Source organism: Telopea speciosissima, chromosome 7 (assembly GCF_018873765.1).
Source record: "Telopea speciosissima isolate NSW1024214 ecotype Mountain lineage chromosome 7, Tspe_v1, whole genome shotgun sequence".
In the NCBI taxonomy this organism is placed as follows: domain Eukaryota; kingdom Viridiplantae; phylum Streptophyta; class Magnoliopsida; order Proteales; family Proteaceae; genus Telopea; species Telopea speciosissima.
This window is the reverse complement of record NC_057922.1, coordinates 14006804-14021687: the sequence shown is the minus strand read 5'-3', so window position 1 is coordinate 14021687 and position 14884 is coordinate 14006804. Positions and strand designations below refer to the sequence as shown.

General features: G+C 38.5%; 1 protein-coding gene and 1 long non-coding RNA gene across 3 annotated transcripts; both read right to left on the bottom strand.

The window, feature by feature from the left end:
* Positions 1–1165: 1165 nt before the first annotated feature.
* Positions 1166–11733, bottom strand: LOC122669503 (far upstream element-binding protein 1). 2 transcript variants are annotated; one of them, XM_043866274.1, is made up of 7 exons: positions 11201–11733; positions 10087–10451; positions 7079–7264; positions 6838–6939; positions 6682–6756; positions 6441–6557; positions 1166–2654 (listed from the first exon to the last, which is right to left on the bottom strand). In XM_043866274.1, the coding sequence occupies exons 1-7, from the start codon at positions 11469–11471 to the stop codon at positions 1383–1385; spliced, it is 2388 nt and encodes a 795-aa protein (XP_043722209.1). In that variant the 5' UTR covers positions 11472–11733; the 3' UTR covers positions 1166–1382. The 2 variants fall into 2 exon arrangements, with proteins under 2 accessions (XP_043722209.1, XP_043722210.1); XM_043866275.1 differs by having other exon boundaries at positions 6685–6756.
* Positions 11734–12338: 605 nt separating this feature from the next.
* LOC122669504 lies at positions 12339–14438 on the bottom strand. Its single transcript, XR_006334029.1, has 3 exons — positions 14351–14438; positions 13268–13269; positions 12339–12350 (listed from the first exon to the last, which is right to left on the bottom strand). It is a non-coding gene; the product is annotated as an uncharacterized LOC122669504 (long non-coding RNA).
* Between the last annotated feature and the right edge of the window lie 446 nt (positions 14439–14884).

Sequence of the window (14884 nt, the reverse complement as noted above, 5' to 3'; positions counted from 1 at the left end):
GCGCCGAGGTGGGGTCAGACCTCGCAGTTGGATGCCTCACTGGGTACTCGCCGGCCGGGGTTCGATAATTACCTACATTTACAACCTCGCACGAATTAGAATTTTTACTATTCAAGACAACATCCAAACCATTACAATCTCACACACAGACACACTCAATGGAGAATCGTGTCGAACTCATAACAAACCTAATAGTTTTACACGGGCCAACTACTTGCAATCCCAGTGTTTCATGGTTGATTCACACCTAACCCAATAAATGCTCTTCGTAGTTGGCTTCTGAAGATACAAACCAACCCTACTAAGAGAAAATGAAATCAAGGAGCGTCAGCAAGCCTTCACAAGAACATACCCTCGTTTACGAACCCACAGGTTTTCCATCCCGTGATATATATACTTAACCACTAAGCTAGTAGTGGCTTGTCGAAAGGATGTGAGATCTGCATTCCTTGAATGTCAATTCATATACAATGTCAACATTGCAACCAGAATGGCTACTTGTGAATTTTTATCTTTTTAATTAAACTCTTGTGAGCAATTTTAAGCCTCGTTTACCCCACATCAGTTGGGTCATATTGAAGTAGATAAAAGTTTACTCTGCTTAGAAGGGATGGGTAAATTGGATTTTCATCCCCCCCCCCCCCCCACCCCCACCCCCACCCCCACCCCCACCCCAAGTGCTGTGCAGCCATGTACACATTTAAAATGCATCCAACGGTGGTCACTGCCCTTGAGAGGATAAAAATCCAAGACCGTGTTGATGACCATTGTCAGATGTACTAGGCAGTGCACCACAAGATGATAAAAATTCTGGGTAAATTAGAATTCACAATTCATTCAATCATCAAGGGAGATCAGGCAGAAACCATTCAACAGCAACAGAACATCTTGGTGTTTCTACTTTCATACAGTCATGCCCGACTCCTTGCAAACAGCAGCCGACCCACATGCAAGCAGACCACCACCTTTCCCACATGCGATGGAACACTGTCAACCTTGCTCCAGCAGATTCACATGCCATAGAACCGGTTAATGGAGATATAACTATAATAATAAGGTAAGACCTACCAGATAAGCATGCAGCACTTGTTCAACTTGGATCTGCTGAAACATAGGATGAAAATCACGAAATAATAGACAATATAGATATGCCATGCTTACAACATAACATAGAACACAATAATAGATCATATAGAAATGCCATGGCTCCATCAATCCAGAAAACATATTCAACTCTTAAAGAGTAAACCAAGTATGCCCTAAAAATCCCTCTTAATTTGCTAAATGTTTCCACCCTACTCAAGGAACAAACACTAGGCCAACAGATTACCAAGAAACTTGCAGTAGTTTGCCCTCAACCCCATTACCAAATATCAAAAGAGTCAGTGATGAGCACCATACATTTGACTCGAGTCATATTGGCCATATCCAGGTTGGGGTGACAAACTCTTTCCATAACCAACTGGGGCATTTCCAAGAACACCTCCATAACCACCTGACTGTTGCATCGACTGATCATAACTTGGCTGGTTCGGGGCTGGCTGTGCATAACTCACCTGACCCGCTGGTGGTGCCCCATAAGCTGGACCTGGGGCATTACTGTAACCAGCTTCCGAAGGTCCTTGGAACCCATAATTTGCATTACTTTGCGCCGGCTGTTCATTATAACTTGGCTGGGTGTTGTATGGTCCATAACCTCCAGAAGGCCCAGCCTGAGCATACCCAGTTAGAGTCTGCCCACCTGGCTGACCATAACCAGAAACTGGACCACCTGGCTGACCATAACCAGGAGCAGATGCAGTGGATGTAGGTGGCTGATTGTACCCGTCATTGGCGGTTGGACCGGATACATATGGATATGCTTGCTGAGCAGGCCCACTTGACGCATATGGGTATGATTGCTGTTGGGGCACATTGGGTCCATATGAGTGTGTTGATTGCATTGGACCTTGATATGGTACTTCTCCAGGTTGATTAGGCCTAGGTGGCCCATAAGATTGGGGAGGGGGTCCCTGAGATGGCATTCCATAAGGTGGCTTGTTGTACGGTTGCTGGGCATAACCTGATTGAGTGCCAGCTTGTTGGGGGTAAACCCCTGGCTGAGATGCTCCATGACCTCCATACGCATGCTGTGTTGGTGGCTGGTTTTCATATTTTTGGTCATCATACCCATGTCCATAGTTCTGCTGGGGTGGAGCTGATTGAGGATAATTGGTAGGCTGTCCATACTCTGGACCTTGAGGCTGTCCATAATTATAGTTCATCTGGGCAGGAGGGCCTACAGCCGACGTTGGTGCAGGGGCAGGAGTAGAGACTGGAGCATGCACAGAACCGTCACCCACATGGCTCCCACCTTGTCCATAGTAATCATAGCCACCGCTTTGAGGATGTCCCTGCACAGGGGCTCCTGGCCTTTGATCCCAACCAGCATTAAAGCTGCTTCTTGGAGCTGGTTGTTGTGGAGGATAACCACCATATGTCTGAGGTGGATACTGTGGGTTCTGAGAAGGATACATTCCTCGTTGCTGATAATCATAACCTGTTGGCTGTACAGGGGGTGGACCACGGGGTCCCCACTGCGGTGGAACATTAGTCCCACGTGGGCGATATGTTTGCTGGTTATAACCGCCAGAGAGGTGTGAAGGCCTCACAGGCTGATCAAAGCAATTTACAGAAACATGACGTTAGGTACACAAAAGCAACCTTCTCTAAAGAAAGCTGATCGGAGAAAATGCAGCTTAAACTCAGAATGCAGAACACAATAAACAATTAATGCCCAAAGCGCTAACATGAAAATCAAAGCATCAATATTCTCACAATATGATTCATTCAACAAGAAGCTGCAGAGGATAGCGGTAGCACTAATTGCTGGATATATAATTGCTGTGCCATATAAATGTAAAGAAACTATGTGCTTACAAGCTAATAACAATGCACTTGGAAAATAAAATGAAAAAAATAACAGAAACCACTTGCAACTAGCAAGAGTATTAAAGCACATAGAATAGTACTTACGCAACTAAAATTAATATAACTGAGGCAAGGCCTTTGACATGGATTTAGCAAGTCTAGGTAGCAAAGGATATGAAAATGCAATCCAGGAGATCTAGGTATAGAAGTACTAGATGCCAGGATAATGGAAAGTAGGCTAAGATGGAAATATCGAAAGAAGACTAAATCCCAATAAATGATGCCTCTAAATATGCTAAATTGGAGATTTAAATCAGAAACCCCGATTATTCGTTCCTAATATCATCAGATAGAAAATACCAAGACCTCTAAGCCAACACTCGCCAGCGCTTCAACCATTGTGCACCCTTCCACAAATAAAAGGCCCTTGATGGAAGATAATTCAAGATTTTCCAACATGAGTCCAACATACACCTGATTGGAATCCCCAAGCAAAAATAAGCAAAAGTGCCATGTCAATTTGAAGTACAGCATGTTCCTCGACAGCTTCTCTCAAAAATTAAGCTTTAAAAACCTCTCATTAATTCTCCAAGCACAATCCACTACCAGATTCAGTTCCAATGTCGTACAAAGTTAATGGTTTTCCTTGAAACAAAAATTTTAGAAATGCACGGTACTGCAAGCGGAAAATGCTTGTATCACTATTTGCATTGTTGGGTGCTAGTTAAGTTTTTCCTAAGACATCTCCGGAATGGTAATCCCTATTACAGGTTCAAATAGCCATATTTCCAAAGATTTCTCCAGAATGGTAATCCCTATTCCAGGTTCCAATAGCCATGATATTTTCGGTCTTCCTTGATAGCAACTCATCCAAAAGATTCCTGTCAATTTAGTCAGTTTAACGACAACCTCAACACCCAACCATATTGCCAGTGTTGAAAAACAAAACCCAGTGCCTCAACTTAAGATTCCATCCAACTGTGAGATGTGAGTGATCTTGAGAAAATCAATAAAAATTATGATAGTGATTCTCAATAATTGATATCTTCAAGCTCTGGTGATGCCTTAAGCATGTTTTCAGAAGAACTACGAATACAGATTTAGTTTGGATTTGAATTCGGTCAACTCCCATCATTTTGTTGAGTTCATTCTTTTTTATTATCCCAAGTACATTTTATCCCCTCCCCTAAATTCACATATCTCATGCATAACAAAAAATTTCATCAAAGTTTTACTGCAAAAACTCCAATAAAATCATACAGTACAAACATACATGAATTACCAGAAGATCCATTGAGGGGGTGAATAGAAGCACAACACTGCGGAGGATTCCACAAGGTCCTAGACTTGTTGACTCTTCCCATAACATGCTTGATAAGTATTTAGGTAATGAAGAGCAACTAAAAGTAAAAAATTAAAGGTTGACAAGCTACCCTATCACTTCAAGATCTTTAAAGCCTTGGGTAATCAGATAAGATGCAGCAGCAAATGACTGATCACCAACTCATTCAGAAATCATAACCATTCCTCAATGGCAAAACAAGGTATGATATAAGAGATGCTTAATGTTTTAAAGTAATTATTCTATCATTAGATCATAGAGTACATCCTAGTTCTTAACATGGCATAATGTCATTCTTACAGAGAGGTGAGATTTGACACTTTCTTTCAACAGTCTGACTACACCTTAATGACATTTCTAGGAAACTGCAAGATAGTATTTGAGATGTTCTAACATAGCATCGCATAGATATGTAGCGAAGTATTGAGCCCATACAAATATTAACAAGATGGCTTCACCAGGTATGACACTTCTCTTCTAACGCATGTCTCATGAATAGAACATTGGGACACTAAAGAATACTATGTTTAGCACGATGAAGTGTCACTAAATCATGATTTGTGGTTTTTAAGTCTAAAAGTAATCTTACCAACTATAAACATTCTGCAATTGCGGGGGTTAATGCTTGTTACCTCTCTTCAGTGGATGAGAGTGAAGAATAGTTGTCTACTACACCAAGAAACCAATGCTGACCCCATGTGAAGGGCAATAGCCAAATCTGCATTGTTAAAGCCAACCAATTCGAAATCGGCACCTTCAACATAAATAAACCATGGCAACCGACATCTCAGAATCTTCCAAACTACATTCAAGTGACCTTCAGACTGATCATGCATTAATAGGCAAGCCCTTATGTGTTATTCAAACAAAAAATCTCTCATTCCCATGGTGGAACTATGCAATATTCTTCTTTAATTGGATAAAAGTTCCATACAACAGCAACAATGTGAAGAATTCATCACATGTATCATGCAGTTTTTTTATTTTTTTTGGACAAGGCAGTCAGACACTCGAGACTTAATTCATCTGAACAAAAACTATGTATAACACTGACAAAAATGAACACAGGCAAACAAATCTAATTAATCCAATTACAATTGTAACCAAATGGGCAAGTACCAATGTGTAAAAGTCATATATTATCAATATCTTTCTGTATCTGCCAAAGTACTAATTCACAGACTTGCCCAAATTCATTAGTTGAGAGATCTTAGAAGAAAATCATTAGCATAATAGTTCCTATCACATAAAAATGTAAGCATCATTTAGCAACAAACCAAAGCATTTCCGACACTTATTTCTCTTATTAAATAATTTATTGGTCATCATGGCTACAAATTCATGTTGTTTAAGTAACAATGAATTCTCATCAATTTCACTTTTGTGTGTTTGAAATCAAAGAACCCAATTGCAACAAGAACTAAGACTTTAATTGTTCCAACTGATAAAATGCCCATTGGAATTGGACTCAAATAGATCTTATCTTTTTAAGAGATAAATAAAATAATAAATAAGGAAATAGAGAAAAGTTACAATGCAAACTATATGATACTCTTCCTTTCAAAGTACTAAAGATGATGCACTCTGAAAATAAACAATTGTCTTAGGAAGAAAGGATGAAGAAAATTGTAAAATGCATAATTTAGCCTAAAGGAGTCTTAAGCCAAAAATTTAGGACTGATGTGGTACAGATTAAAGGAACCACAAGCAAAAGGGTAGATCAAAAATGACCTGGGGGCAAGTGATTAGAAAAGACAGGAATGGCTTTAGGTTAACAATAATAACTTTAAATAGAGTTCAATGGTGAACCAGGATTCATGTAGCCGAGAAAAGGCTCACTTGAGCTAAGATGAGCTAATTTCAAAATATTTTGATTTATTTTCTTATTTATTATTTCAGAAGAGCACAAGATGGCATTAACTCTCCCTATAGAATGTATTAGAATAGGTGCAAAGGCATTGTCCAGTACCATTATGCCACGACACTGACTTATCACAGCATCACAATAAATCTCACATATATAGAACAAGATACACACGCATAACTATCATCAAATTACTAAAACAAATTCAATAAACAATTAAGATAAAAATAATACAAAATTAAAACAAGAGTTGAGGAATATAATATCTTCAAATGACCTATTGTATATAGTATACCCATAATAACACAAGTTTAGCAAACTGACCTGATTCATGACTTCCTTTATCATTTCTCTAGCCATCTCAATCTGTTTTTTATTGCCGGTCACACGCACAGTCCTTTCCTTGGATTGGTCACCCTCAGGAAGATGTTGTGGTATAAGCTAAATAAAAAATGATTGTCAGTATTGGGCGATACAAGATTTTTCATAACAGATACTCATCTTGTTAATCGGGGTTCCTTTTAGTCATTCCACATGCATTTCAACAAGGCTATACGATATCAACTACCTGGATGCGTGCTCCAGATCGAGTCTGCAGATTTTTAATGGTCTCCCCGCCTTTGCCTATGATCAAACCAACCTACACCCAAAACAACATCAATATAGAAGGCTAAGGGAAAAATCAAAACATTGGAGCTAATTAGCTGGGAAACAAAGTTACCTTCTCATTTGGGACCTGTAACTGAATTTGCTCTGAAGCTCCCCCAGCTTGCACGGTACCAAATCCTCGAGCTACAAGGGAAGGGGAACCACCAGCATCAGCCTGCACAGAGGACACAAATCAGTTAAGAAAACAAGAAATGAGCAGTATACTAACGGAAAACCTAAAGCATATATGATTGTTCACATTAAAATCACATGGCATATATGAAAAGAAATAAGACAAGCAAACAGCATCATACCTCTGCTATAACATCCTTTATCAGCTTCTCAGCCTTATTTATATTGTCCAGAGTTCCGATTAGCTCCACAGGCCTGGTTTCTGAATATGGATCAGAATCCGCATCCCTCGTGATTTGGATTTTTGCTCCTGAATTGTATTGCAAGAATCGAATGGTATCCCCAGACTTGCCTATAAGTACACCAACCTGCAGAGGAATATGAGCTAATTGTAAACCACAACTACAATTAGAGATTGCTTCATGATTACCAAAGACAAAATGAGCATATAGATACTTCTCCAGATCAATTTTACGCATCAAATTGTTATTGAATTTTTGTACTTCGACTAGCAAACTGCCAATATATTTTACAAATAAGACACTGCAGATAAGGTGAGAGAAGCTTATTTATCTTCAACAGATTGACTCTTCTATAATTCTTGTGGATGAGTTTGAACCCACCTATTTTTCCTTCTATAATTTACTTTTTTTTCTTACAGTACGTTTTGAAGCTGTTATAGTGATAAGAATCAAACAGTAACATCATCTTACTTCTTTATCTGGTTTTCTCACTAGGAAAGGTTTGAGATACCACATGGGAGAAGGTAAAAAAGCAAAATCCTTGAATAAGATCCAAGGGTAGCCAAGTAAATTTGGAAAATATCTCTCACTGTAGAGGACTTCCTTTACAGTAAATTTAAGATTCTGGATTTCATTTCCTGGGCAGTTCATGTACCCAAAAAGCACCTGTGCCAAAGCAACGCAACCTTTGCATGGTGATGCAGGCAAGGGAGCAAAAGACCCCTATTATGCCTGTGGGTAATGGGTCAAGGGATATTCAAAAAAGGAAATCCCTAACCAGAAATTAAACAAGAGAATTAATTTTAAATAAGAGGAGTAACCCTAAGAAAGGCTAGAAAACCAACCCAGCAATGTCAACCATCTGCTAACCTGGGAAAAACAGCAATAAGGAAGTAGAAATCACTCATGATTTTTAATCCAAATTGAATCTTAGGATGTTCCTGCATTAATTCTATTTGAAGGATTATTTTTCAAAGAATGTCTTTTTCCTACATTCAACTGCTTCCACGAAAATATTTATCGAATTTCCCCTGTACAACTGATGTATAAAAATTCTCTCACTAATTAAAGGACAGTCATGGAAGTGTCTCATAGCACTTGATAATTCCCAAAATCAACAAGTTTAATGCCAATCCAATCTGTTGGACTGCCCAGACCCAACCGCAACGGCAGCACTTGTTACCATTCAACATTGCTTTAATGGAAAATCAATAACAATACATTATTGACCAAGGAACTCTAAGCCATCTCAGTGATCATGGGAACTGCCTACTGACCTCTCTAAGTCGCTGTGTAACAAAGGTTTGAAACAAGGTCACCAAAAAAGTGTCTCAATAACCAGTCATTTAAGCATCTCTAGTCAATGAGCAGTTAAAAAATAAAAAAATTGCTATTCTTTTTATAATAAGTGGTGTTATCATATATTGATACTGATAAAGACCACAAACATTCAATAAAACAAGACAATAAAAAGCTACTCCCTTCATCCAACAAAACCGTCAATTTGATGATCTCACTTTTAATGGAGAGTTTATTATTACATCACTTAGATATTTTCTCATTTGATTCCAAATTTTCCCTTCATAATTCTCTTTAATTGACCTCCTCTCCCTCCTCTTTTAATGTCTCATCCTCTCTCTTTTAAATGTATTAATCATGTTAAGGGTAATATGGGCACATAAGATACTTTTAAAGCATTAAATAGTTTTATGGACAAACAAAATGGGACATAGAGGAACTCCAAAACATACAGTCTTTGTGAGACGGAGGGAGGGAGTACCAAAAAACAGAGAATGCAATATCAGTGTATCAACATACAGAATGCCACAAGAAGTAAACAATAAACCATCTGTACTGGGAACTCAAAGCTCAGGACCAATGTCATTAAGTTTAACCAAAATAACAAAGCTAAAAGTCCCAGATGACAAAATTCCTAATAATTTATAAGTAATAAATTGGATTTCATTTCCTCCTGCACATTTATGACTTACAAATTTGGCGAAGAGTAATGTTACGCATATTGGACACCAATAGAGTTAAGTATGAATTACACTTTCTCATTGTACACTAATCATCAGTCAACTAGCTATTGGAGTCAGATCACTGGCTAGCTAAAACCTATTCACCCCCTAAATAACTTCCAAGTGCCAACAGACTTCCACCCAAGTGGCATAGCTCCATTACAATAATTTTCACAATCTTTGCCTGAAGCATTGTTGATCAAACTGTAAAATTTACAGTTGAGTTACAGGGGAAAATAATTCTGGGAAAATTGAAGTAGCTAAGCAGCTTTATGCCAGACTTATTCAAGAAAGCAAGGCAATGAAATAAAAAAAATGCAAGGGTTTGTTATCAAATGAACTAACCCTTCTCATTCCATAATCCATGGCCCAAGCTCCAGTTCCACCGGTTGAGGCAATTATTACAAATCAGTAAAAAGCCCAAGAAAAACAAATAGATTCTCCTAAGGTTGCACACAACCTATGTCCAATTGAGCTTGATTCAGCATCAAGTCAATGGGGCTGAAAATAGATCATTTCAAAGGCCACATGAATCAGCAAAAGGAGACAATGCCCTCCATTCCTTGAATTTGCAACTTCCAAGAGCAAATCAAAGGACTTAACAGGATATTAACCATTACCGTAGCAGCCAAAAAATAAATTACAATAATTTTTAAAAATTTTAAAAAAAAAAAAAAAAAGGGTCTATTGATAGGTATCCATTAGTACCTAATTTGTTCAAGATAGAGTAAATAGCAACAGGGAGAACCATAAGGCATTTAACAATAGAGCTTTCTTCCCCTTTCTAGAACACACACGAATTATATGCTTAAAAATTATCCGACTTATTCAGGGAATTAACCGACAGTAGTACAGAATGAACTAGAACAAAACCTAGACAAGCAAGCAACTTCAATGCACTATAACTTTGCTGATGATTAAGCACACCTTAGTATTGGGAACTTCCATTTTGCGTGACACAGTCTGCATCTCAGTCGTGGGCTGCTCTTGTGCAGAGGGAAAATCTGTTTGTTGAGGAATCCCTGTAGCTGGTTGCTGAAGATCTGCTCCAGAGGGATGCTCGGCATCCGTCAGAAGACTCTCATCCGATGATGGCAGGGCAATGTCTGCCTGGTGATTCTGCATGGAATGGTTTTCATGGTTCTCAGTTTGAAAATCACCCACAGATTGTTGTTCTTCAGCATTCTCCGTTGGAATACTCCCCTCCATTGGAATACTCCCTTCCGGGTGTTCCACATTCTCCATAGGTGGTTCATCTACCTCCTGCTGCTCTTGGTGACCATTCTCTATAGCTGAGACAATAAAAGAATCACAAAAATAAGAAACTGAGTGCCCAATTCAATATTTGAGCATATAAACACAAAAAAAGGCATAGAATTTAAGGGGTTCCTCAAACATCAAATTATGCAAAGATGTTGAGAAGGAGAGTGCCTGGACAGTAAAGTTTGAAAGTGGATAAGACTGCATTTTTTGTCAGATCAAAGTGTGCATGAATTTGCACTAAGTAGTCAGATGACATCGGAAGTTCCCTTTCCTTCTTCCTTCTTTTTTTTTTCTTTTTTTTCTTTTTTTTTGGGGGGGGGGAGACGTTTCATTGAGTATTGACAATCACAAACCAGAGAAACCCTACTGCAACCAAGAAAAAAATGGGCAAGTCTCTAATTGAAATGAAACAGCTAGCAATAATAAGCTGTGACAAACACAAAATATGTGTCATCCACTAGATGAGACAGTTTATACATGGCAATCAAAACATGCAAGAAGAGATCCACAGATGTCTCTTGAGTGAGAACAGTCCAGAAGCTCCAAATCAATAGAAATCTAGGTCTCTCTAAGAAGAAAGAAGTGGCCTCAGAGGGAGACAATAAAATCTTTCAAGCGTCAAAGGGCAAATACGACCCTCATAAACACACTTTACCCTCCCCTTCCCCAACACAAATTAAAAAAAAAAATTAAAAAGAACTAAATCCTCAACAATAGAACAGTCCAAACTGATAAAATGCAGCCAATAAATAGCGATTAAAAGATAAGATATATAAACCTGAACCGTCGTTTTCTTCTTCTAGACGAGGCCGCTTCGCTTCTGGTGAAACCGAAACAGGATCAGCGATCTCTTGCGGTTTCAGAGCATCATTCTGAGCCTCATTCATGTCCGACTCAGAGTTCAAGTTCGCATTTGAGTCTGCCAAGGCTTCTTCCGGTGGAGGGTCCGAAACCCCCTGTTCCGGGGCCTCGGGCTCCAAATCTTCAAGCTTCCTCTTGTGATCTAAATGAACAGGGCTCACGGCTGCTACCACCCCTTCTTCCGCCATTGATGTGTTACAGTAATCTCTACCCACTGAAACACAAACCCTAACCCTAGCTCGGCACAACAAAATCCTACCAAGAGTTTCAAGAAACCGAGCAAATGTTAAAGAGAACGAAACAGAATCCCAAAAAGAGAAAAGGTGCGAGAGGGTTGAGACTTGAGAGAGACGGAGACAAAGACGACGAAGGGATGATAAATACCTGTAGGGTTTAAGGTGTTAAGATCCCAAGGTCTTAAAGCTCTCTTGGAATAGGGCGGTCACGGTCACGGTCACTCGCCTAAGATATTTTGTTCTCTGAGGTGCTTTCCTGGGAATATACATATTTTACCGGGGGTACATAAGGAAAAGTCTTCAAAAAAGAATAAATATGCCATAGAAAAGGGTAAAGATTTCTCATGACCATTTATAGATATTTGGATCGAGCCAATGAATCAACCCACAAATCAAATCTTTACAATCAGTCCAAACATCGATCATGTCATCCTTCCATTCTCTTAACTGCTTTAAACTTATAAACAAACCCCTTACTTCAGTCTCTTTGCGTTGTTTAACAAAAGTCCACACAAGCACAAATAAAAGTTTGATGATAAATAGCACTATGGTTCATCCTGCTTCACCAGGTTCATCAACGAAACTCCCATCACATATTAAAGTAATGACATCGAGATGTGCAAGCCCAAGGTAATTTTTTTTTTTTTTTTTTTTTTTTGGGTAATTCCCAATATAATCTATTGTAGATAGGTTTAAAGTAGCTTTAGGTAGCATCTTAAAGTAGAATGAGAGGGGAAAAAACGATATTTTGTTCTAAGATCTATCGGTTAATGTTGTACAGCATTGCATGCGGATTAGGAGGATAATGAGAGAAAATACATTTGTTTATAACTAACTAATGGAAATAACAGTAATAGAGAAAATAGAAAGGAAAACGTTTTTATCAATAGGAAGAGAGTTACAAAAAAAAATAGAGAATTTAAAAGATCAAAAAGAGACTGAGCATGGATCCATAGAAAACACCAAGATTTTCATGATCAAAGCTTAAGGATAATGTATTGACCGCCACCTTGGTTGTAAGAATCTCGTTTTTCGCATAGGGACAACATAAAATCACTACGTTGGGTGGTGGTCAAAGGAATTTTAGTAATTAAATAAGAGACCCTTGAGGGGAAGTCACATAAATAAGAGAAGAATTCCAGCTCTAATGGTCAACAAATCTTTTTTTTTTTGTTAGAATGGTCAACAAATCTAAGACATGAAAAAGTGGGAATATGGTTCATAACAGATCGAAGCCATGAATTTTCCCATATTGAGATTGATGACCCAGTACCAAGTTTCCAAAAGATCATTCGACACACAGAGGGAACGATGCAAGAAATTACCCTCCCAAATCCAAGAACCCCTCGAACAAGATTTTGACTAATAAGACTATATCACTGAAAATATTTATCCTTCATGACCCTACTCCATAAGCTATCAAGATTACTGATAAGTCTCCAACCTAGCCTTAATTAATAAAAAGGATTCATTATGGATACGATTCATTCTAAACCCTAAACCCCTGAACTTTTTGATTTCACATAGGACCATGAAATTAATGATAATTTCCTCTATCCATAGGATCTCTTTTTAAAAAACGAGTGGAAATAGAGTCTGATGTAGAGCAAATAGATTTAGGAACATAAAGCCGGTATGGAGCCCAAAACATATCTGCTTGCCTGTGTCGAAAGAGAGGCTTTCCAGGCACTAAGATTACATTAAATTTTAAATACAATATTACAAATTGAATGTGACTTAGCCCGAACGGCTAACAAAGGAGAACCAAGGTTAGTAGATGAAGAAGACACCTGATCTCATGCATACCTAATTTCCTACAAATATGAAATTTCAAGCCCAGAGGAGTATTCTTACTAAAAACAATTCACTTATGGTGCAATTAATATATAATCCAGTGAGATCCTCAAAAAGATGCTTTGGTGTTGCATCTTGTCACCAAAACGATGAAGTGAGAAGTCGTAATATTCTTTTGATTATTCAAAAAATTATTGAGAAATTTACTGTTCCCTCCTTGTACTTTGCCCTAATTAAAAGTTCCTCCCATTTATTTCAATTATTACTCCCCCTCCCCTACAGTTTATGATCTATTACAATTAGATCCAATCCATTAGTGTTCGTCTATTAAGTTGTAACGTGGCGAAGGAGAAAATTTTTAATACCCAAAATAACTCTGGGTGCGTGTAACATGACCTTTTACCCTTGGGATAAAAAACAAAAAAAATTCTAATTCTTCTTCCTCTAGTCTCCACCGTTTGCAACTCCGCCCTCACCCTTGTTATTGTTCCCACCTCCCATCTCCGCCCTCTGCAACTCCCCACCCCCGCCACTTATCCTTGTCCATCCCTCACCCCCAACCCCACCCTTCTTGTTGTTCATTTAATGTTTGACCTAGCCACGAAAGAACCTGTGAAAGAATCCATGGAATCATAAGAAAAGGTTTGGGGGATGGATGGGTCCAACCCAATCATCGGTAGAACTGGCTCAAGAACAGTGTCTCATCTTCTCCAGTTTTGAATAAACAACCTTCAACCCTTTCCCTGCAAAAATCTTACATTTCAAGAAGTCTATGACTCTTAAGGGTTTTTATTAAGGAAATCAGAGCTGAGTTGAAAACCTAAGATCGATGTAAAGCAATTTCATATCTTCAAATTGATTTTCAATGTCTTTAGGTTGGTTTCTATTCGGTCAGAATCAAGAAATTTAGTATCGATTACTCCTGGATGCACCATCAATATTGAAATCAAGGCTTAATTTGTGCCTATAATTTTTAGGTTTTGATCGATTTCTTGTTTGGTTAATTTATAATTTCCAAGTGAGATTTGGCAATAGACCCTGCAATCCAAAAGGAAGAGACGTAAAGTTGCAGGACGTGAAGTGGGTTTGACTAAATTTTATGTTAAAAAGCTTGGATTTGTTATCCAAATGTAGATCATCTATGATGGGAATTTTAAAGAAATGGATTTATGTGGGAATCTTGATTTCATGTCTGCTCCACCAGTAAAAGGAGATCTAGCCCTGGATTATAATGATGAAGAGATGGATGTTGATGAACTTGAGTGGAGGACAAACCCCTAAGGAACTCGAATGAATGAATTATTTGGTTCTATAAGCTCCGTAATAAGATCCTAATATATCGAAAGATGATTTGAGCAAGCTCAAGGGACGAAACTCCTGCTGAATGGAAGAATTTGAGTTTGGGCTTAAGGGTTTCATTTGTATCACATAAGAGTAGGGGGTAGGGGCAACTACCTCCTTTTATTGGAGGTTGCATCAAGTTGCGCAAAGGTGGTTGGAGGTTGCAGCGATGGTGGGGCAGTGGAGTGCACAGTGGAGAGTGTGATGGGGTGCAACACTAGTTGAAGAAG

What these genes read in the sequence shown, in the direction of transcription:
- LOC122669503 (XM_043866274.1), bottom strand. Translation starts at nt 11,471, where the DNA reads ATGGCGGAAGAAGGGGTGGTAGCAGCCGTGAGCCCTGTTCATTTAGAT. An exon ending in TAAAGGATGTTATAGCAGAG is followed by an intron (nt 6,940 to 7,078) that starts GTATGATGCTGT and finishes TCCTCTGTGCAG; the next exon opens with GCTGATGCTGGTGGTTCCCC. An exon ending in TACAGGTCCCAAATGAGAAG is followed by an intron (nt 6,757 to 6,837) that starts GTAACTTTGTTT and finishes TTTTGGGTGTAG; the next exon opens with GTTGGTTTGATCATAGGCAA.